The following is a 21,738-nucleotide window of genomic DNA, read 5'->3' on the forward strand; positions in this document are numbered from 1 at the left end:
GTCACCATACAGGTCTTTTTGCATGCAAGAATGAAATTATTTAGTAGGAGAGTTGGGAATCGAAAAGCTATTCCAATTTTGGAAATCAGATCAGATGCGTAAGGTCAGGAATCAAATTACTTGTTATAAAATTACATTTCGGTTCTGCTTCTCCATTCCTGTACGCGCATTTATTGTGATTTTCAAAAGATTCAACTGCAAGAAGACGAAATAGAACTCACTTCTGCACTCGCACGCTGTTTTCTGTGCAGAGCCCACACACACAAAGCTGGATGCATTTTTCATTTGCATAAATAGTTACAGTGACTTCCCCAGTGGGTACAAATTTTGTTTCCATTTATATTTTGCACATTGAATGGAAAAACTGCTTGTTCACAAATTGTTTGAGAATTAAAAAAAAAAAAGCTTAGGGGTGAAAAGTATGAAAGTTTTTTTTTTTTTTGCGGCAATAGCCTTTGGTTTACATGACAGTTATGAACCATGATTTGCTACTTCCTATTGCTAGTCAAAGGCACAGTGGTTAACCAGAAAAATTAAAAAAGGCACTTCATGCCCAAAGGTTGCTGACCCCTGATTTAGAGTAAAATCAACAAAAATATTGACTCAGGTTTTTTTTCTGAACTTATACTGTACCATTTAAAAATTTGGGGTCAGCACATTTTTTTTAAATTTATTTTATTCACCATGGATGCATTAAAGATCTGTGTGCATTATTAGTGGTCGACCGAAATTTTTTTTTTTTTTTTGACTGCCGATATCTTGGAAAGTAGGGTGGCCGATATATATAGCCGATATAATTTTATTTAATGTTAATTAAGATTTAAGAAATTTTAAATAATTTGAAAATGGATTAAAAAATAAATATTTAAAATAAACATACTTATACTTTTAGGTGACCAAGTATTTTTCACAAATAAATAAATATTTAATGAAAATATAATTAAAAAGGACGTAAACACTGTAACTAACAGGGCACTTATTCTGGGAAGTTTGTGTGCACCGGGAATCATATTGTTCAAATAAAGCCAATCTAACAGTCATTTTACATACAGCACACATGTATTTTACGTACAGCACAAAATGACAAGAATATGACAGTGGGCAAATGTATAAAGCGCAGCATGGTTTGAAATCATGAGTTTAAAGTTTGTTGATCGCGCGTTTCCTCCTGACCAACCGTCACGCAGAGCACACGTGATCATGCAGGATACACATGCACACTTCACAAGATCTCACAATTGGATTCTACTGAGTTTGCAAGTTTGTGAAATTAAATGTCTATTAGTCATTTAAAGATTTGTTTAAATGATATAAATGCGTATTTGCTAAATACTGACAGCAAACGAGAAAGTATTATGTTTTTCCTTTGTTAGTAATAATATAAAAGAAATCGTTATAATACTTATTGTATACATTTAATTCCTTTGTTTAACAGTTCTGATTATTAGACAGACTTTTTCTATCCGTAGACAGACTTTTTATATCTGTAGACAGCTGATTTTCTATCAGTTAGACAGAACGGTTAAAGGGATAGTTCACCCAAAAATGAAAATTCCGTCATTAATTTTGTAATTTCGTTTCGACTGAAGAAAGAAAGACATAAACATCTTGGATGGTAAGGGGGTGAGTAAATTATCAGGAAATTTTCATTCTGGAAGTAATAATACATAGTGGTCGACCTATATATCGGCCGATATTTGGCATTTTTCAAATATCGGCATCGGCTGATAAGTTTTTCTGTTTGGCCGATGCATTCGAGGCGGGACTTTTATTTTGACGGCACTGAGAACGGCAGCGCCTGAGCACACAGTGCTCACATTCTCCCTCTTGTTCGCTGTCGTCGTTAAAGGGATAGTTCACCCAAAAATGAAAATTCTGTCATTAATTACTCACCCTCATGTCGTTCCAAACCCGTAAGATCTCCGTTCATCAGTACATGATGCAGAACATGCAAAGAAAGTCAAACGCCCTTTACAAAAAAAGTAAAACAACGATGTCAGGCGATTTTGAAGTTGGAGGAGAAAATTAGATGTTTTTTGCCCTACCCTACCTTTTTAAGCCAAAGTATACAGACAAAGAACTAACCGCACGTGACGTTTCCAATGTGATTACAAGACACGCATCGCAGAGCTAGTGCAAGATGAGTATTTGTGGTTAAAAAGTATGTACATTTTTATTTATTTTTTTTTAAGAAAATGACAGATCATTTCGCTAGATAAGATCCTTATTCCTCGGCTGGGATCATGTAGAGCCCTTTGAGGCTGCATGGAAACTGCAATCTGAACCTTCAACCCGTTGACCACCATTGAAGTCCACTTTATGGAGAAAATTCCAGGAATGTTTTACTCAAAAACCTTAATTTCTTTACGACTGAAGAAAAAAAAAGACATGAACATCTTGGATGACATGGGGGTGAGTAAATTATCAGGAAAGTTTCATTCTGGAAGTGAACTAATCCTTTAAATTGTTCAAAAGTGACAGCAAAGACTGTTCTTTTGCACCTTCTGTTCATCAAAGTATGCTGAAAAAGTCACACTTTTACCAAAATATTAACTGTTTTCAACATCGATAACCATAAGAAAGGTTTCTTGAGCAGCATATTAGAATGATTTCTGAAGGATCATGTGACACTGTAGACTGGAGTAATGATGCTGAAAATACAGCTTTCATTACAGGAATAAATTACATTTTAAAATATATTCAAATAGAAAAGTTACTTAAAAAAAACATACAAATCTTAACAAACCCAAACCTTTGAACAGTAATGTAGACTTGAAGTGGTCAGTTATTTGGATTTTATTGTACATTTATTTTCAATGAAATATTTCAGTATTGGATAATCGTTGGAATAGTTTTAGTTTGGAGTCATTGGGTTGGCACTGGGATCGAGTCCACAGACCACCTGGGAGTTCCTCTAGCCTTTTGACCTTTTGACCTTGTAAATGTTTATGGTTGCGATGGCGACCGAACCCTGGTCTCATCCCGGATCTGGTGCTGCTATGGATCTTTACAATCTTTGTTTCTTTTTCTTTTTGTTTTCTTTTTTTAAATGGCTTAGATTGGAGACAGTGGTTACCATGGTAGCATGAGTTTTTCTATGCAGCTGTTCACTGCTGGAGGTTCCACAGTCGAATCACTCTCCATCTGTCTGTCTCTGTCTTTAGTGAGCGTTTTAGTGTGTTTTTTGCGGATGATTTGTATTAGATTTATGTGGGTTTAGTTTGGGTCAGGAATGTATCCACGTTGCGTCTGAAGCGGAGGAACCGCTCAAATGTTTTCATTCAATATCTCAAATATTTAGCTGCTGTGTTTTAGCTCTGCTGGCCATGGAAGCACATGTTTAGTTTCAGCCCAGCTGTTTCATTCTCTCTCTCTCTGTATCCTGTCTACTTCTACGTTCCTTCTGTAGCGAGTGTGTAATAGGTCAGTAGCAGCGCCTGTGCTTGCGTATGGGTCCCCAGTCTGTGTTTATGCAGTCAGTGTGTGTGTGTGTGTGTGTGTGTGTGTGTGTCTGTACTAACACTATCGTCTGATGTGTTGTGTTCAGGCATGGCACGAGGTGCGCTGGTGAAGTAGCAGCATCCGCCAACAACTCTCACTGCACGGTGGGCATCGCTTACAATGCCAAGATTGGGGGTAAGTGTGGCTGACGGTCACTGTCTGATTTAGATCACTGCTGTACCTGGGAATTCTGCCTTTTGTTCATACTCGCACACGTGCAGTGAATACATTGCCCCCGAATGCACCCAGTACACCACAACAGTAAAAAGTGTGAATTAACACAAATTATTATATTAATTGTAGTGAGCAAAAATGTTACATTAAATAAACTGACTTATATACATGTTTTTCAAAGTAGCTAGATTGCTATGACAAGATTACAGCTCTGCACACTGTACAACTTATCCATTTAGTAATAATTTAATAATTATTAATAAAAATTTAAATAAATAAAGTTTTGCTAAGAAATTCATACATGGGCTCAATTTATTAAATAAAATCATTCATGGAAAAAGTTTTAGTTCAGAAACTTAAATCAAAAGAAATATTTCAGTTAAGTGTATCCAGACTTTTGACTGATAGTAAACAATCTTCTGCTAGATGTTGCCAGTTGGAATCACTCAGATAAGATATTTTTAAAATTGGAAACTTAATATTTCTAATATTCTACTGATATTCTATATTAATCCGCATGTCTGAAAACCTGGACAGACATCTTTTATAGATTATGGTAAATTTTTTGGAAGTCAGCAAAATTAATTTAACTTTTGTCATTTTCTTTAAAGACGTAATGCCAATTAAAAAAAATATAACGGCTTATAAACTAGATATACAAACATTCTGTGTATCTGTTTATGAATGTAAGAAAACATCATATTCAGTACTATTCAAAAGTTTGGGGTTGGTAAGATTTTCAGAGGTTTTTAAAGAAATCTCTCATGCTCACCAAAACTACAGTAAAGACAGTAATATTGTGAAATATTATCGCAATTTAAAATAACTGTTTCTTTTTTAATATATTTTAAAATGTAATGAATTTTTTTGTGATGCAAAGCTGAATTTTCAGCATCATTACTCCAGTCTTCAGTGTCACATGATCCTTCAAAAATCATTCTAATATCCTGATTTGCTGCTCAAGAAACATTGCATAATATCAGAGTTGAAAATAGTTGTTTGTTAAAAAAACAAAACGAAAAAAAAAAACCATGATGCACTTTATTTGGGATTCTTTGATTTTAATATAACATTTAAAAAACAGTATTTATTTGAAATATATATTTTTGTAATATTATGAAAGTCATTACTGTAACTTTTCATCATTTTAATGCATCTTTGCTGAAAAAAAACAAAACTGAATTCTTACTTTTGAATGGTAGCATATGTATACACACCCTCTAATACATCCAAGCCAAATTATTCAGGGCTTCCTTAAGATAGATCGGTTGACTAGTCATTTAGACAACATCCCCTGACTTGTTCATTTTGGAAATGTGTAGTTTTGCATGTCTGTTGGACGTCATTGGCACATTGATCTTTAGTGCCTTGCATATATTTTCCCTGCTGAGGTTTTCTTTCCCGCTTATCCTGCAGGTGTCCGCATGTTGGACGGAGATGTGACAGACATGGTGGAGGCCAAATCACTGAGTCTACACCCTCAACACATAGATATTTACAGTGCCAGCTGGGGTCCAGATGATGATGGCAAAACTGTGGATGGGCCCGCTTCCCTCGCCAGACAGGCCTTTGAAAACGGCATCAGACTGGTAAGAATCATCTCAGCATGTATAGAAGTTTATATGAAATGTGTGTTGTGTTTCTCCTGAAACTGAAATGGTCTTTTTCCATATGATGTTGGCGCTCATAAATCAGCAAGTGTAATTTTCAGGTCATCAGTCACGTTTCTCCAGCAGTCTGGCCCACCTAGGGTGTTTTCCTTTCCTTCTCACACTCACCACCTGCTACGCCAGTGAACTTTAGAACGTGATTTTAGTTTATCTTCCCTGAGTCATGAGTCACAGTCGGTAATTGGCATGTATCTTGTGCCAAAGGTGTGTTTGGAGTGGTTTAGGCATGTTTCAGGTATGTGAGACTCATAGACATCAGGTAATACTGGTCTCCTCTCATCAGAAAAGGCTGGAGGATATTAATGCTTGGAGATTATATTGTCCTGATGCTGTTAGTTCTTGCTTTGAAGTGTTTCAAGTAGGGCTGTCAATCAGTTAAAAAAAAGTTTATATTTATTTATTTGTCAATTTTCACTATTGCAATGTATCTGGATGATGTTTGTAAATTATTCTAAATGTTTCGTTTTAGATTATCTTTACTGTAATATGGCAATGAAAACCATCCTGTCTGGAAATGAAGAACGTTTTGAATAGATATATATTTTTAAAATTAAATTAAGTTAATGTAGTTTAACCACCAGTGTTTTTATTTTTGTTAAAACTATTACATTTTTTTTTTTTTTTTTTTTAATAAAATAGGAAACCATTTAAACTTATTTTATTTCAGTTAGTTGGCTAGGCAATATTTTAAGTTAATTTAAATACTAAAATTACTAAAATTAAAACTGAAATAAATAGAAATATATGCTAATAGAAATATAATAAACTAATAATAATGACTCTGTTACTAAAATTTAAGTAACTTAAGTACTTAAGTAAAATGAAAATTGAAAAAATATATTTATTAGAATATATGTATTTGTTAAAATATATGAATTTAAAATTCGTAATAATATATAAAAATACCACAATAACTCTGATTAATTGATATAGAATCTATTTGTTGGTTACAGTAATGAGAAGGAAAATGGAGGAAAAAGGAGGTTGGTAAGGGAAGGAAAATGGGTTTAATATAATGTGTGTGTGTGTATATATATTATTTATTTTGGTGAAATTGTATTCAAGTTCATTTCATATTTACATTGTCATTTTATTTTTTAATTTAAATTTGCAGCCATGATCACCCTTGTTCTCTTGAGCGTAAACCCCAAGTTGCTCTTGGAGGGATGTCTCTGTAATAAGTACTATAAACAGTCATTTTTAAAGAGTACCTATTTCATGGTAAACAATGTGTTCTCTTATGTTTTTGTTTTTCTTCACAGGGCAGGAAAGGACGGGGCTCAATCTTTGTTTGGGCATCAGGAAATGGCGGTCGGAGTCGCGATCACTGTTCATGTGATGGCTACACCAACAGCATCTACACAATATCCATCAGCAGCACGGCAGAGAGCGGCCGCAAGCCCTGGTATCTGGAAGAGTGCGCCTCCACCCTCACCACCACCTACAGCAGCGGAGAGAACTACGACCGCAAAATCGTAAGATATCAAGAAGGCGCTAAAACTAGATCTTCAGCACTGAGTAAACTTGCTAAATTCTGTCGTCATTTACTCATGCTTAATTTGTTCCAAACTTGTACTTTCTTTCTTGTGTTAAACACAAAAGAAGATATTTTGAAGAATGTTGGTAACCAAATATTTGATGGTAGCCATTGACTTCCATACTATTTTCTTCCATACTATGAAAGTCAGTGGCTACCGCCAGATGTTTGGTTACCAACATTCTTCAAAATATCATATTTTGTGTTTAACACAAGAAAGAAAGTTTTGTTTTTGGCTTGTAACTTTAGAATAAATGTTTTTTCCCCCAAATGGGTGGAAACTTGATATTAATCTGTGCTAAAAAATGAGCTGAAGCACATTTAATCATTCAAATATTTATGGAAACCTTTTGGAAGTCAAACACCAGTGAACTGCAAAATATCTTCAAAAGTAGAGATGCTTCTCACATCCTTTTTCCAATTTGTTGCCGTTTAAATACATCTAATGCATTTTCATTCGTTTCTTTGGCCATGCATGCGTGTTTGATCTGCTTTGTTGATCAGTGTGTCATGAGAGCATCCTGGTGTTAACCACTGTGGTTTACAGCCCACACACAGTTTTACACACTCTTCTGAGAGTTACAGAGCGACGCTTCTTCCCTGTCTCTCGGCTTGTCTCAGAGTGACGTGTGAAATTCCACACCGGCTTTCAAACTCTTTTTGCAATGCATGTTTACATTCTGAAGCCCTGTGTTACAGACATTAGCACTTTTCTTTGTTGTGATCTCCTGCAGTTTTCAGTTAATTCAGCTCAGATTATAGTTCACTGAATTTCCAAGTTTTTGCAACATTGTCCATTTACTAGATCACTTATATTTACACACAGTTATTATCAACCCATCCAGAGTTATTGTCATTAAAGGCAACTATTACAAAGATAAATACTAGCAGTGAAAATAATTTTAGACAGCTGTACGGAAAACAAAATTTGGGCAAAAAAGGTAGACAAATGTATGAAGCACAGCTTACACACACATCAGTTTCACACAAAACAGCTTTCTATTGGTCAGCATGGTGAATTCATGTGATGAACTTGAACCTGTAGTAAAATCTGTAAATCTTTCCCTCCCACATGAAACTCCTGATTGTGTGAATTCATATATTGAAAGACTGGATTATGCTTGCAGAAAAATGGTAAACATGTCCATACCTTTAAAATGCAAAAAAAAAAAAAACTATTACCGAGAAAACCATACTTATTCGCCCCAGTCTGAATCGTTCCCTGCCCACTATATAGTGCACTATGTGCCATTCACCATACAGAAAATACTAACGCTGTAAACAAGTGACCGATTTCAGCCGCAGTTTCAGTGTTATAGTGTAGGGGGCGGGACGCTTCAGATTCTAGAGAGCATCTGATTGGACAGAAAATCTGATGAGAAGCTGAAGTGCAGGGTGATCAAAATCATTAATCCATATTGGCGAAAGTGAGAGACTGAAAGATTTGAATGCTTATGTCTTCTAAATGTAAATTTTGTCATTGTTTTGGAGCACACCAATTAATAGATAACCGTAAGGCTAACATGTTCATACTGAAAGCCAAAAAACTTTGATTTTGATTTCATTGGGACTCCTGATCTGATCTATTGTAAATAAATAAAACACAACTGTCCAATTAGACAGGAAGGGGGTGTTGACTTATAAATCAACCAGCCACTCTTTGTTTTTTGTGTATCTGACGTTTTGAGCTGAGTAAATCTGAAATCTGTCACGCAGCTAAATTAGTCTCATTTCGTTGATCCAAATGAATATATTTCAAAGATTTTATTGCGTGAATCTCACAAACTTCAAACTGATACTGACACAGTATCTGAGTGGATCCAGTCCATGCTGCTGAATCACAGATGCCCCAAAGTGGTGGTAATTTACTGCTAAGTGTAGCACAATGGCACATTTATAGCACATTTCATTGTCAGTAAGTACTCCAGTATGCTGAAGTGCATTTAACAAATAAAACTTAATCCAAAAAGAAATATTTCCGAACTTTAAGTATAGTGTGTGTGATTAAAGCAGCAGATGGAACAGTTTGTGGCCCTGTGTGAGACGGGATGCAAATTAATACACTATATAATTCTAAACCATACAAAAAATAGTAGTAATTTTCAAAAAATCAAATGATATATTAAAAAAAAATAGTTAACTAAAACTAAACTCGAATAACAAAATACAAAAAAGCAATGCAACAAAACTAGAACACACTTGTTAAAATAAACAAAGCTGTCTATCACATACTCGCAATGTAGACAGTGTTGTGTATTATAACAGGAGAGGTCAAGTATGGTTATTTCACGTCATGTTACTCACTTGCAGTGTCGAAACATGTTCACTTTATTCACAGATTAACACATGGAAACACAAAGCACAAGAATAGCCTGAATTATTTTTGTCTCTCCTGTTAGATCACGACTGATCTGAGGCAGCGCTGCACAGACAGTCACACTGGAACATCAGCGTCAGCGCCGATGGCGGCAGGGATCATTGCTCTTGCTCTGGAAGCCAAGTAAGTGGAAGCAAACTATTGAATGCTCTCATTTCTCTAACAGCTGTTAGTGGAAGTGTCTGCTCCAGGCCACTTCAGTGGAATTAGCATATTTATCCACTAATCATGCAGTTGTTATGTTATACACTCCAGTTACTTTTCACACTCTTACTGACCCTGTGAATTAAAGGTATAGTTTACCCAAAAATTAAAATTTTTAAGAATGTTGATAACCAAACTGTTGACGTTAGCTATTGACTTCCATAGTATGTTCATTTTTGGATGAACTATCCCTTTAATTCATAGGGTCAGTCCTTATAGATCATCAATCCCTTATTTCAAAAGTGCAAGAAAAATCCAGGCCCCTTCAAAATGCTGGGACTCTAAACGCCGTGTAGCAAGCAGCGTGCTTCCCGTAAGTTTCAACTGTGTCTGATTTCACACAGGAAATTGAAGAAAACCTTGACATATGGCTGCCATGTGACTGTATATTCCCAGCACAATGCAGCAAACCAAACGGAGTTAGATTGTTTCGATATTTCGGGGGATATTCAGGGACACATGGCATCCATCTCTCTTTGGTTTGATGTTTGATCCCACTGTGCACGGTGAATTATGGGAGCGAATGTTTCAACCAGACATCCAGGCAATGGGACTTTGTGAACTACAGCTGAAAACTGCGGCCAGTGTGATTGTTTGGATTATAATAATTGGATTTTTAAAAAATCCAGTTTGGAGATATTATTTAGTCACGCAAATGGTCACGTAGTTGCAAATGTCCAATAATCTTATTTCTGACTCTCTGCTGCAGTCCTTTCCTGACGTGGCGAGACGTGCAACACATAATAGTGAAGACATCTCGTGCTGGCCATCTCAGCGCTCCTGACTGGAAAACCAATGCTGCTGGTTATAACGGTAACAGCCTTTTTAAACTGTTTTTAACAGGCTTTAAACTGCCTTGTCTTGTTTTAACCACTAGATTGGAAGTGATGCTTGTGTGAAACAAAGCATACCCAGAAATATTCAGAAGTTAATTTTATTGTGCTCAGTCTTCTGTTTTTTTCCAGAGTAGGGTTGGGCAAAATACCAAAATCTTATATCACGATATGAGTAATTTTATTTCACGTTAATGACATCACAATTTAGTTATTTTTGCTTTAAGTAAGGCTTTTATGATATCAATATTTTTATATTATATACATTTCAATACCACAAAAAAGCATAATATATAAAAACAAAAACTCTCAATACAAATAAACAGTCAGTGATAAAATAAGAGCAAAGAAACTAATTACAAGCAATAGGACTAAAAACTACAGCAGAACAAGGACACAAATGAAATAGATCTACTTGGAAAAACTTCAAGCGCTAGAAATAAAAAAAAGTACTAATTAAATTGTATGTTATGGACAAAATAAACACTGCATAGTCTTCACATTGTAAATTAAAATATAGAGTTATCGCTGTTAAAATTACAGAAGTTATTCTGTCGAGAGCAGCAAGAGATTTTCTCTCTTTTATTGTTTGATTAATATTAATGACATAGACAGCAGCAGGTTTATTAGACTGCTGTCACTTTAAGACTGAATGCACGGATCTAATAAACTGACACACATTCATTTTCTTTCTCAACTGTTTACGTTCACTTAAGACATAAATGACTGTATTTATGAGGATAGTCTCAAAGATGAGCTTTTTGACACACAAGTCTGTGTATTTGACCGTTCAAGCCCAATAAGGCAGTTTAGGCTTCGCAACTGCACACTGCATGGAAATGTCACATGAGCATAACCATGATAAATATGATCCAAAATCCAAAAAATGATTCAAAATCTTTACCAGTTGACCAATTTCTACCGGTTCATCAATGGTGTATCACCCACATCATTCCTGACTATGCTAAACAATAAATTTTCCAACAGCACCGGGGTTAGGATTAGGGTTTTTATAGTAAACTAAAACCATAAAAAAACGGTTTCATTACTTAAACATTAACTGAAATGTTTAAAAATTTTACTAAAATTAAATGAAAAATATAAAAATAAAAACTCATATAATATTCAAAATATTTTAAAAACCTGTAATCGTGTTTCAATGCTACTAAAATAGCACTGATCTGCATCATGATTGATGGTAATTTTGGTGTTCATAGTAACTCTAAATCTGTTTGCATATTGTTATTTTTTTGTTGAACAGTTAAGTTGTAAATATTCTTACAGTCAGTCACCTGTATGGCTTTGGGCTGATGGACGCAGAGGCCATGGTGAAAGAGGCGGAGCGCTGGAAACAGGTTCCCCCACAACACATCTGTGTGGAGAATGCTGATAAACAAATCAGGTATATGCAACATCCAACAGCAGGTCACATTTATATTGTTATGCAAGTCATAATAAATGTAGATTTGTTTCCCGTAGAACCATCCGTCCAGAGCATGTTGTTCGTTCGGTATACAAGGCAACAGGCTGCACGGATAATGCAAACCATCACGTTATTTATCTGGAGCATGTGGTTGTGCGTATAACAATTACTCACCCGCGACGAGGAGACCTGTCAATCAACCTAACGTCACCATCAGGGACAAAGTCACAGCTGCTCGCCAATAGGTACAATATACAGACTACGCACTAATCTTCAGTAAATGGCTACTTTGATAGAATTACTGCATATTGTGGTTTGTTCTTTATCCCTGGTGAATTTCAGTGGAAGAATTCCCAGATTTCCACTGAATTGGTCCAATATTTTTAAGTGCATTTTGTGCTGTGATGTAGCATCTGTTTATTGTAACTGCAGACTGTTTGATCACTCAATGGAGGGCTTTAAGAACTGGGAATTCATGACAACTCACTGCTGGGGAGAGAAAGCTGCTGGAGACTGGATATTAGAGATCTATGACTCTCCTTCCCAACTCAGGAGCCAGAAAGCACCAGGTACTTTCTCGAAGCAAAACACACTACCTGTTACTTCAGCCATTCCTTCACCTTTTAAAACACCACATGGTCTTACACAGAGGTGATTTCACAAAATATATATATATATATAAACCTTTGGGTTGTGTGGTGCACCACTATTAAAACTACCACAGTACCAACATTTACTGCAGTGATTACAATGATTACATTTGAACAGATCAGGTGGTGTGATAGAAGTTAATTAATTGATGTGTGAGATTTCAAGTTGAACCAAATTTTTTTGTCAACGTTGGCAATCGTCCATTGACAATAATGCAGGCGGAATATCGAAGCTGGATGTGACGTCTGTTTCCCCTGTTGTCAGGTCACATACAAAATAGGTCGTTTTAACAATATAATATCTAGTTATAATGGGAAAACCATGTCGCTTTTAAGGCATATGTTGTTATTACAAGAAAATACAATGATTTAACGACTCATTTCCTAGTAATGATGAGATGTTATGTCATTAAAACAACATTCTTTAAAAATGAGATGTCATTTAAAAAAGAAAATTAATCAGAGATGCACTGATTGCAATTTTCTTGGCCGATTTCCTTTTTTTTTTTTTTTTTGTAGGTGTGACCTGCCGATACTGATTTTTGCCGATTCCAATTTTCTTTCTAAGAACTATAATTGACAACATAAACAAAAATCCTTTTTTTTTTTCAATGCAAGTAAATTTTTTAAAAGAAATTCTTAAACATTACAATTCCCCCAATCTGGACCAAGTTAGAGATGTTTTCTCACTTAAACAACTCTCAAAATAAAGTGCTCTGTGACCGGAAAGAGCTAGGATAACAATCAACTGAAAATGAGTTGCTTTATATAACAAAACAGATGTCATTTCCCACTATGTTTATAAATGGTCATTTTTTCCTCATTAAATGGTCATCTTTCACATCAAATTCTTACATTGTTTCAATTAATTCAGTTATAATAAGAAACTGTAGAGTTGATACTGATTTCATTAGAATGGTAACAAGTAACACCATCTTTCCACTGCAGGAAACACAAAAGCTGCATCTGAAGTGGCACAGACTGTTTGATGAAACTGAGGTGCCATAAATGCATTTACACCGCAAAAATTGCAAATGCATAAATAATTATAAAAGATTAATGTTTTAAATATTTTTTTGAACATACAAATAACATAAAAATGTAGGGAAAATGCAATGATACTTTAAATATGAAACCAAACCATAATTGGTTGTGGCAGCATTAACTGTTTAATGAGTGAGTCATTTAGTCATTCACTCAACAGATTCATTCAAATGGCTAAATCATTCAGAGTCGAGGCAAGTGACTGTCTTTGTGAATAAATTGCTGAATCATTGACTCACTCGATTCGTTTAAAAACGTGGATTCATTCAGTAACAAAACTGAATGTGTTGCTGTGCTGCTGGGAGAAACACAACAGTTCTGCTGTCGCTTTGATTGGAACTAGTTTTGTTTTCGAAATTCAGCAAAAACAGTCAATATTGAGTCTAAAATTTAAGTCACTTCATTTTAACTTCGTTTATTGAACCACTATTGTATAAAATCAGTGCAATCGTGTGTAATTGCAATCGTGTTGATATATGGGGAAACATCTTGGGCGTGTAATGTTGCTTGCCTATATCATGTATTATAAATATAGTTTATATCTATATCATATATTATAAAAAAAGCCTCATCTGCAAGATATATATATACCTTATCAGTAACCGTTTACACCGAATGCAATAAAATCACAATCATTCTTGCGTGAAAATTTTTGTTGGCCAAGTTTCAGTGCTTCCCTAGTTATTTTTGTTATTGATGTTTTAATCAGGCTTCTTGTACGGTCAGGCAAGTACAATTCTCTCTCACTAGACGTCAAAACAGACCGGCTTGGAATCGGCAGACTGACTGGCGGGTCACCGGTCCAGGCCGATCATACGGAAAATCGGCAAATTCTTGTCCCTGGCCGATCGATCAGTGCATCTCTAGATTTAATGTTGTAGTATCTCATTATTATGAGAAAATGTATTGTTTTAACATAACATCTCATTACTACGACATAACTGAGTGGAAAAGTATTTGTGTGGCTGCAATGCGACAGCAGTTTTTTATAAAATATAAACAGTAGAAATCAAGTTTTGAGTATATCTTGTAATATTTCATAAAACTAAAAATTATTTAATCCTACTTTCATTTCATCAGTCTTTGTTTAGTTTAAGTACTGATACTGGGATACTAGTGAATAACCATTTACAATTAGCAAGGCTGAGAAATATTAGTTCTATAAATGAGGGTTTAATTTCATTGCACATCGACTGACTTGTGATTCATTCCAGGCAAGCTGAAAGAGTGGTCTCTGATACTTTATGGCACCTCCGTGCATCCGTACTCATTCCGCAGTGACAAGCCCCGCTCACTGGCGGAGCCTCAGCCTGATGACGAGTACAGTGAGGAGTATGTGGGTAAGTACTCTAATTATATTGTGCATCACTGAGTATTGTGGATATTCCATCACTGTGGAAACTGATCAGTTTCTGTTTTCTCACATTAGGCTCATGCCACCCTGAGTGTGGTGACAACGGCTGTGAGGGTCCAGGGCCCCAGCAGTGCATCACTTGCCTCCACTACTTCCTCAAGTTCAAGAACAACACCAGGTACACAGCTTTTCATAACATCAGTACATCTTAATGACTATTTGATTGGTGTGTTTTTTTTTTTTTTTTTTTTTGTGTAATTTAAACTACTTTTTATAAATTTTATGTATAACATAATGCCCATTGTTTTTTTTCTGGATGCATTAACTTATACAAACAAATATAAAAAATGCATGTCATGTGGTAGAACCAATGTGCACTAGGGCTGCAACAAACGATTATTTTGATAATCGATTAATCGAACGATTATTAGAACGATCAATCGACTAATCGTCAATTATTTCACTGATTAATCAGTAGAGTTTGTTTGATTATTCAGATTTTGCAACTAGTTAAAATATTAAGTTACACATATTCTAACATAAATAAAGGTCACTTCAGCTTTAGAAAAGCATATTATGTAATTACAATTATTATACAATTAATTGGTAACACTTTACAATAAGGTTCATTAGTTAACATTAGTAAACATGAACTAAGAATGAACAATACTTCTACAGCATTTGTTAATCTTAGTTAATGTTAATTTCAGCATTTACTAATGCATTATTAAAATCACAAGTTGTGTTTTTTAACATTGGTAAATGCACTTTGAACTAACATGAACTGTATTTTTGTTAACCAACATTAACAAAGATTAATAGTTAAATGTAATAAATGCATTGTTCATTGTTGTTAATTAATACATTAATGTTAACAAATTATACCTTAATGTAAAGTGTTACCAATTCATTATACAAATAGATGTATTTGGCACACAAAATAAGATGACAGAGACACTCTCTCACCATTTAATTAGCTACATGAAAAAGTAACTGAATGACACATCTTTCACATTCTGCCTAACATCTCCTTTTGTAAGTCATATAGATAAGAAACAAAATATAAGACGCTTTGGATAAACTATTTTATTCACAACACAATTTTTTTTCCCACAAATAAAAACATTTTATCATTAGCTAGCTCCACACTGGAGAGCTGCTTTACAGAAAATCAAGTTGTAATTCTAACTGAAAGCAACACTGATTCTGGTTTTTCACGTTTAATACCGTAAAGCTGCTTTAATACCGTAAATAAACATGATGTGACCGGACTTCACTGGAGTAACGTTACGTTACTGAAAAGCAGAGCTCATGCGAACATCCACATCGTTGTAATCAGATGCATTTTTAACTGCTGCTTTCAATATTTATTTACATTATAAGATGCAAGACATTTTTAGTCAGTAAATTTGAACTTTGTATGTGAAAATAAATTTTTATATTACAATAATACTTTTGTTTAGCAAAGATGCATTAAATTTATTATAAGTGACATTTATAATGTTTATAACATGCTATTCTTTTGAATTGTGATATTGAATTGTATCACCGTTTCCACAAAAATATAAAGCAGCACAACTGTTCTCAACATTGATGATCATAAGAAATCAAATCATCATGATTTCTGAAGGATCATGTGACACTGAAGACTGGAGTACTGATCCTGAAAAGTCAGCTTTGAATCACAGGAATAAATTACATTTGAAAATATATTACAATAGAAAACAGTTGTTTTAAATTGTAATAATATTTCAGAATATTACTGTTTTTACTCTTTCTTTTTATTGTTTTGATTAAATAAATGAGAATCTTACTGACCCCAAACTTTTGAACAGTAGTGTATGAGAGCAGCAGGAATACATGAGTACATTTCTAAGAGCTTGGTACATTTGTCACTGACCAACATAACTTTGGTGTGAAACTCAAACCAGTATTAAATATCCATGCATTCATTTGTCTGGTATGTAACCTTATAATGAACTGGCTACAGCCAGTCAGTCAAAAAAAAAAACCTCATTTTTCAAAGCATTTACAGAAAGGTTGTATTACTGAAAGTACTTTTTTTTTTCTTTTTTTTTTTTTTAATTCTTTTTTAAAAATTTTATTATTATTATTGACTTGGAGTCAAAAGATTAATTAACTTCTATAAAAACACCAAAGCACGTGCTGACAACAGCTGTGTGTCTGCGTGCCCCTGCTAACATCTCACATCTATCCAGACACTCTGTGTGTGTGTGTGCACGTGTCATGATTACATTTATAAATTTTGTGTTCTCCGGGATCCCAGTTACACAAGCCGCGCTCACATCTGGAGCTGATGGCTTTCTCAGACCCTGACTTTTGCCTTTGTTTCCTGGTGAAAGTCTTTCCTCACGGCTGCCAGATGTTGATTTTTCTGGTCTCATGTGGCTCTTCCTGTCTGTGTCTGTCTCTCTCCGTTTCTCTTTCCACCTCCGTCTGTCTGTCTCTCAGGATGTGTGTACCTGAGTGTCCGACTGGCTTTTTCCGGGACGATAAGAAGCGCTGTAAGAAGTGCTCTCCGCTCTGTGAGTCTTGCATGGGCAGCCGCAGCGATCAGTGCTCAGCATGCCGCCCAGGCCTGTACCTCATGGAGGGAGGAAACAACTGCGTCAGCTCCTGTCCTGACGGCTTCTACCTGGACCTGGGCAAGTCACACTTCATCTCGCTCCAGAAAACCCCACATACTGATTGGCTGTTGAATTTGAGACCTCATGTGGCTGTTCTCTCGCAGACTCCACCACGTGCCGGAAATGCAGCGAGAATTGCAAGAAATGCACGTCTGCGAACATCTGCACGGAATGCCAGACTGGTCTCAGGTAATTCAGCCCATCCACCTCCTACATGTTTTTTTTGGGCCAATATGTGAAATACAGTCAGAATCTTGGACTAAAATGACTGATACTGTCCTACGGTCTACGTTGAGCTGTCAAAATAAAGCCATTCTGGCTAGATGCTGAATTATCACTGGAAACATCCTGTTACACACGGTGTAGCTCTTGGGTTCAGATGTATGTTGAAATACTGTCTCTAGTGAGTGATTTTGCTTGGGCTTTTCCTACTCCTCTCTGACGTTCGATAAAGAGCTGGAAAAAACAGAGAGAGAAAAGAAAAACAGGTCATGGCACAAAATCTGGCGTAATGCGCAGCAGCTGTTCTGTGAATGGTTTTGAAATATTCTCTGAATATACGTAAAGGTTTTTTCGCCCACTCATTTGGACTTTAATCCATCATTGTTGATCTTTTTAGACTTGTTTAGGCTATGGAAGCTATGAAGCAGGATGGCAAGGCTAGAGTGCAGATGAGATGAATTTTTTCTGCCTGCAGTTTCTCTCCGTTTAAGGTTGCAATTACAGTCTTTGTAATTATTCATATGGCTAGTCATTCGTTGCTGTTTTGTGGAAAGTTTATTAGTCTACCGCACGAGTTTAGATGGTAGCCCTTTCCTCTGGGGAAAAAAAACTAGCACTATTTTATAAAAATTGTGATTTAAAAAACAGCTGTACACCAACCATTTTGAGAGGTATTTCCTCACATATTATAGGTGTTACTTTAGCAACCAGTTATTTTTGAAATGTTGAAACTGGCAATTGAATATGTTCATTTAGTCTAATCAATAAAAAACAAAAATGGATAAAAATCTAAGCCACATGGAAATTCCGTAAGGGATTTAAAAAAAATAATCCAATAAAATGATAACTGAATTTTCTTCAGTGTTTACATTTTGACATCATTTAATTTGCATGATTGCTCCAATCATTTGCGATTTAAAGAATTATTATTATTATTATTATTATTATTATTATTATTTACTCATGAACAGCAGTTTCTTCCCAAAATATAATAAAATATTTTTGAGCTTGACATAACTAGAGAAAATACTTTTTATTGAATAAATATATTAATCAAACTTTTCAAATGTGCTCATATATCAAGGTTTTCCAAGACCTCGGGAATCCTGGTTCTTGAATTGGCAGTTGTAGATGAAATAAAAAATATAAAGCCAGTTTACAGTCTTGATTTTTGTTAAGGTTTTAGCTTAATTTATTGCTTGTTTTGTCTTACTTTAAATAATTTTAAGTCATCTTGTGGCCCTCTTGGGAGTTTGCTGAGACCCCTCGGGGGTTCCGGGCCCCTGGATGAGAACCAATGCCTACATTTTTAGTTTTTTAGCTACACCTGCTGTCATCATTATTATTATTTTGCACGCCAACAATGATAATATTCATTTTCATGGGTTTTTACTTTGTAAATTCACTATTCTGTTCCCCTGATATGTTCTGGCGCCCCCTATGGAGGCTCATCTCACAGTTTTTAATCCGTGACGTGAAGCATAAGTGTGTAAGAAATAACTTTGTGTCTTGTGGCTCAGTCTCAGCATTGAACCCCTTTGAATAATTCCCTCTTCCATTCTGTCTCTCCCACTTCCTTTGCCTCTGTCTGTCTTTCTGCTAGTCTACAGGGGAATAAGTGTCAGCTGAGCTGTGAACCTGGCACCTATTATAATGGGCACCGACGAGCATGTGAAAAGTGCCACTCGACTTGTGCCACCTGTGCAGGTAAACACTTCACCTGTATTTATGGTACTTTATTTTCCATTTAGGTTTGCAGTAGACTTTAATTATGATCTCTTTCTTAAAAGCCATTTATAAAATATAACTTCCAGTAGTTGTTTTCTATATTCTTTTGGAGAGAATACTTATTGGCTATTCCTTTTTTTTTTTTTGGTAATTAATTATATATATATTATACGCACCTTTTAGTTTGCAATTTGAATCCAAAAATGAAACAAGGATATAATCATCCTGGGCACGAAAAAGATGCACTGTATGATGTCATTTTGAAGGTCTAGACGTAGCAAGACTGTGAAGTGCCTTCTGAGACTATTACGTCAGCACTGTTCTCTCCAGTGTCCAGAAATGGCAGCTAATTACTAAGGCTTTGCAGAACAACCAGTGCTTTGCTTCTGAATATAGTTTATCCAGCACAATTACTGTTGCTAACTCAGATTCTGCCCCAGATTTTAACAACAGATTTTAAATCTTTATTGTAACGACTCACTCAACTCTGGTCACAAAAAGCTTTCTGGTTCAAGTCACTGTAGGCTGAATTAAAGTTCTTCTGGGATGTGTAATAGTTTGGTTATTAAAGTAATAAACACCGTTGTAAACGACCTTTTGAGTCGACTCTCAATCCAAGGAAGCACATTTTCACCATATAAGAAAAAAAGGTCATGCTTTGGTAAATTAAGTCACAATAATGATACAGAAAGTCAAAATTATGAGGTACTAAGTCATAATTTTGAGATTAAACATCCAAATTATGAGAGAATTATGAGACATTTAAATTTATATAGTCTAAATAAAGATATTTTTGACAGTGTCATAATAGTTTATCTCATAACTATAATTTAGAGCCAGATTTACTAAACAGGGCAAATTAGCATTGGAGCGCAATTCCATAAAAGCGCTGATGGAGGGGAAAATTCTGCGTGTGATTTACTAACAATGCGCGCATTAAAGAACACAGACGCAGCCAGATCATTTCCATAATGACCAGCGCAATCTACCAACTGCAGCGCAAATTACCGCCTGCTTTAAGTCATGCTTTTTTGGGGCATTAAATAATGGCGCAAATGCCAGTAATTAGTAAATCACGTTGCGTGATTAATTTTAATACTCTCCTCCCATAAATTTTGTGTCTGAAAGGGAAACTGCTACAAATGCATATTCAATAAGGTCATTTTGACTTTCATAGTGGTTTGTCATACTTTTGACTTGTCAGTTTCAACTTTATCTCATAATTGACTTGGGTCATACTTTTGAGTTATGCCATAGATTTTATGTTATAATTTTGATATTTATGTTAATTTCAGCTTTATCACACAACTGTGAATTAATATATGTCATAATTTTGACTTTTCAGTAATAACTTTGTCATGAATATGATTTAGTATGTCAGTTTTGACTTATGCTAGAGCTTTTATGTCATCATTTTGACTTCATCTCATTATTTTTAATTATCTCATACTGATTTATTTTTGTATATGGCAGAAATGGGCTTCCATGTGAATTTCAATAGCTCAGGGATTTAATTCTTTTTAATATTAGCTCCCATCCATCATGATATGTGCCTTTTAAAATTTGTTTCCCTACAAGTTATTTGTGTTTTTGTAACCAATACACTCGTGTCAGTGGCTTCCAAGGATTCTCAGAGGAAACCCTTTCAGGAAGAATGTCTCTGTGTGTACATTCCAAAGTGTATTCCAAATTATTTGCGGTCTAAATTTTTGGGAACATGATGGTATTCCCTTTGCTCAGGAACTGGCATGGAAGCGTGTAATGAGTGCGCTCCGGGCTATTACTTTGAGGAGTGGCGCTGCGTCTCCAGCTGCAGTGTGGGATATTTCTTGGCAGAACAAACAACAGACAACGGAGATGTCCAGAAGTCCTGTCAAAAGTCAGTGTTTCACTGCTAAACGTGACATCCGAGAAAGCGTTTAGATTTAAAGTGGTAACAATGCGTCACGACTGTGATTGTGCCTGCAGGTGTGATCCTACCTGCTACGCCTGTGCAGGACCCGGGGAGAGGAACTGCAGCACCTGCGTGAGCGGCTATAACCTGGAAAACGGCGTGTGTGTCGTCAGCACCATCTGCAAAGATGGTGAGTATTGTAGATTCATCCATGCTAGCTTTTGGTTAGCTCCTTTAATTTTGTGTTTTCTTTCCTGCAGTTTCTGATCTGAATCTTTTAAAACAAAATATTTCGTTTTTGCAAGGGGTTGAATCATGGTCTGTTTATTTAGTTTTTCTGATTTTGGAAAGATGTGTCCAGATTACATTTCATCCCAAAATAACAAGAAAATTATATTTTGCAAATACCTTTTTTTCCCGTAAGCAAGCACATTTAACCCTAAATTCTTATTCTGTGTTGCATATGAATGTTTTACTTG

At 35.4% G+C, this 21,738-nt stretch overlaps 1 protein-coding gene across 3 annotated transcripts in view; it reads left to right on the forward strand.

Moving 5' to 3' along the window:
- Nucleotides 1–21,738, forward strand: part of pcsk5b (proprotein convertase subtilisin/kexin type 5b) — a 60,425-nt gene that overhangs the window by 16,472 nt on the left and 22,215 nt on the right. For all 3 annotated transcript variants that reach the window (XM_058784769.1, XM_058784771.1, XM_058784770.1), the window contains exons 6-20: nucleotides 3,548–3,636; nucleotides 5,092–5,264; nucleotides 6,608–6,820; nucleotides 9,282–9,382; nucleotides 10,173–10,276; nucleotides 11,581–11,698; nucleotides 11,776–11,964; nucleotides 12,152–12,288; nucleotides 14,628–14,753; nucleotides 14,843–14,945; nucleotides 17,240–17,433; nucleotides 17,520–17,604; nucleotides 19,241–19,344; nucleotides 21,106–21,244; nucleotides 21,334–21,449. In XM_058784769.1, the coding sequence (XP_058640752.1) occupies nucleotides 3,548–3,636; nucleotides 5,092–5,264; nucleotides 6,608–6,820; nucleotides 9,282–9,382; nucleotides 10,173–10,276; nucleotides 11,581–11,698; nucleotides 11,776–11,964; nucleotides 12,152–12,288; nucleotides 14,628–14,753; nucleotides 14,843–14,945; nucleotides 17,240–17,433; nucleotides 17,520–17,604; nucleotides 19,241–19,344; nucleotides 21,106–21,244; nucleotides 21,334–21,449 (1,991 nt within the window). The remainder of the gene's footprint in view (nucleotides 1–3,547; nucleotides 3,637–5,091; nucleotides 5,265–6,607; nucleotides 6,821–9,281; nucleotides 9,383–10,172; nucleotides 10,277–11,580; nucleotides 11,699–11,775; nucleotides 11,965–12,151; nucleotides 12,289–14,627; nucleotides 14,754–14,842; nucleotides 14,946–17,239; nucleotides 17,434–17,519; nucleotides 17,605–19,240; nucleotides 19,345–21,105; nucleotides 21,245–21,333; nucleotides 21,450–21,738) is intronic.

Source organism: Onychostoma macrolepis, chromosome 08 (assembly GCF_012432095.1).
Source record: "Onychostoma macrolepis isolate SWU-2019 chromosome 08, ASM1243209v1, whole genome shotgun sequence".
In the NCBI taxonomy this organism is placed as follows: Eukaryota; Metazoa; Chordata; class Actinopteri; order Cypriniformes; family Cyprinidae; genus Onychostoma; species Onychostoma macrolepis.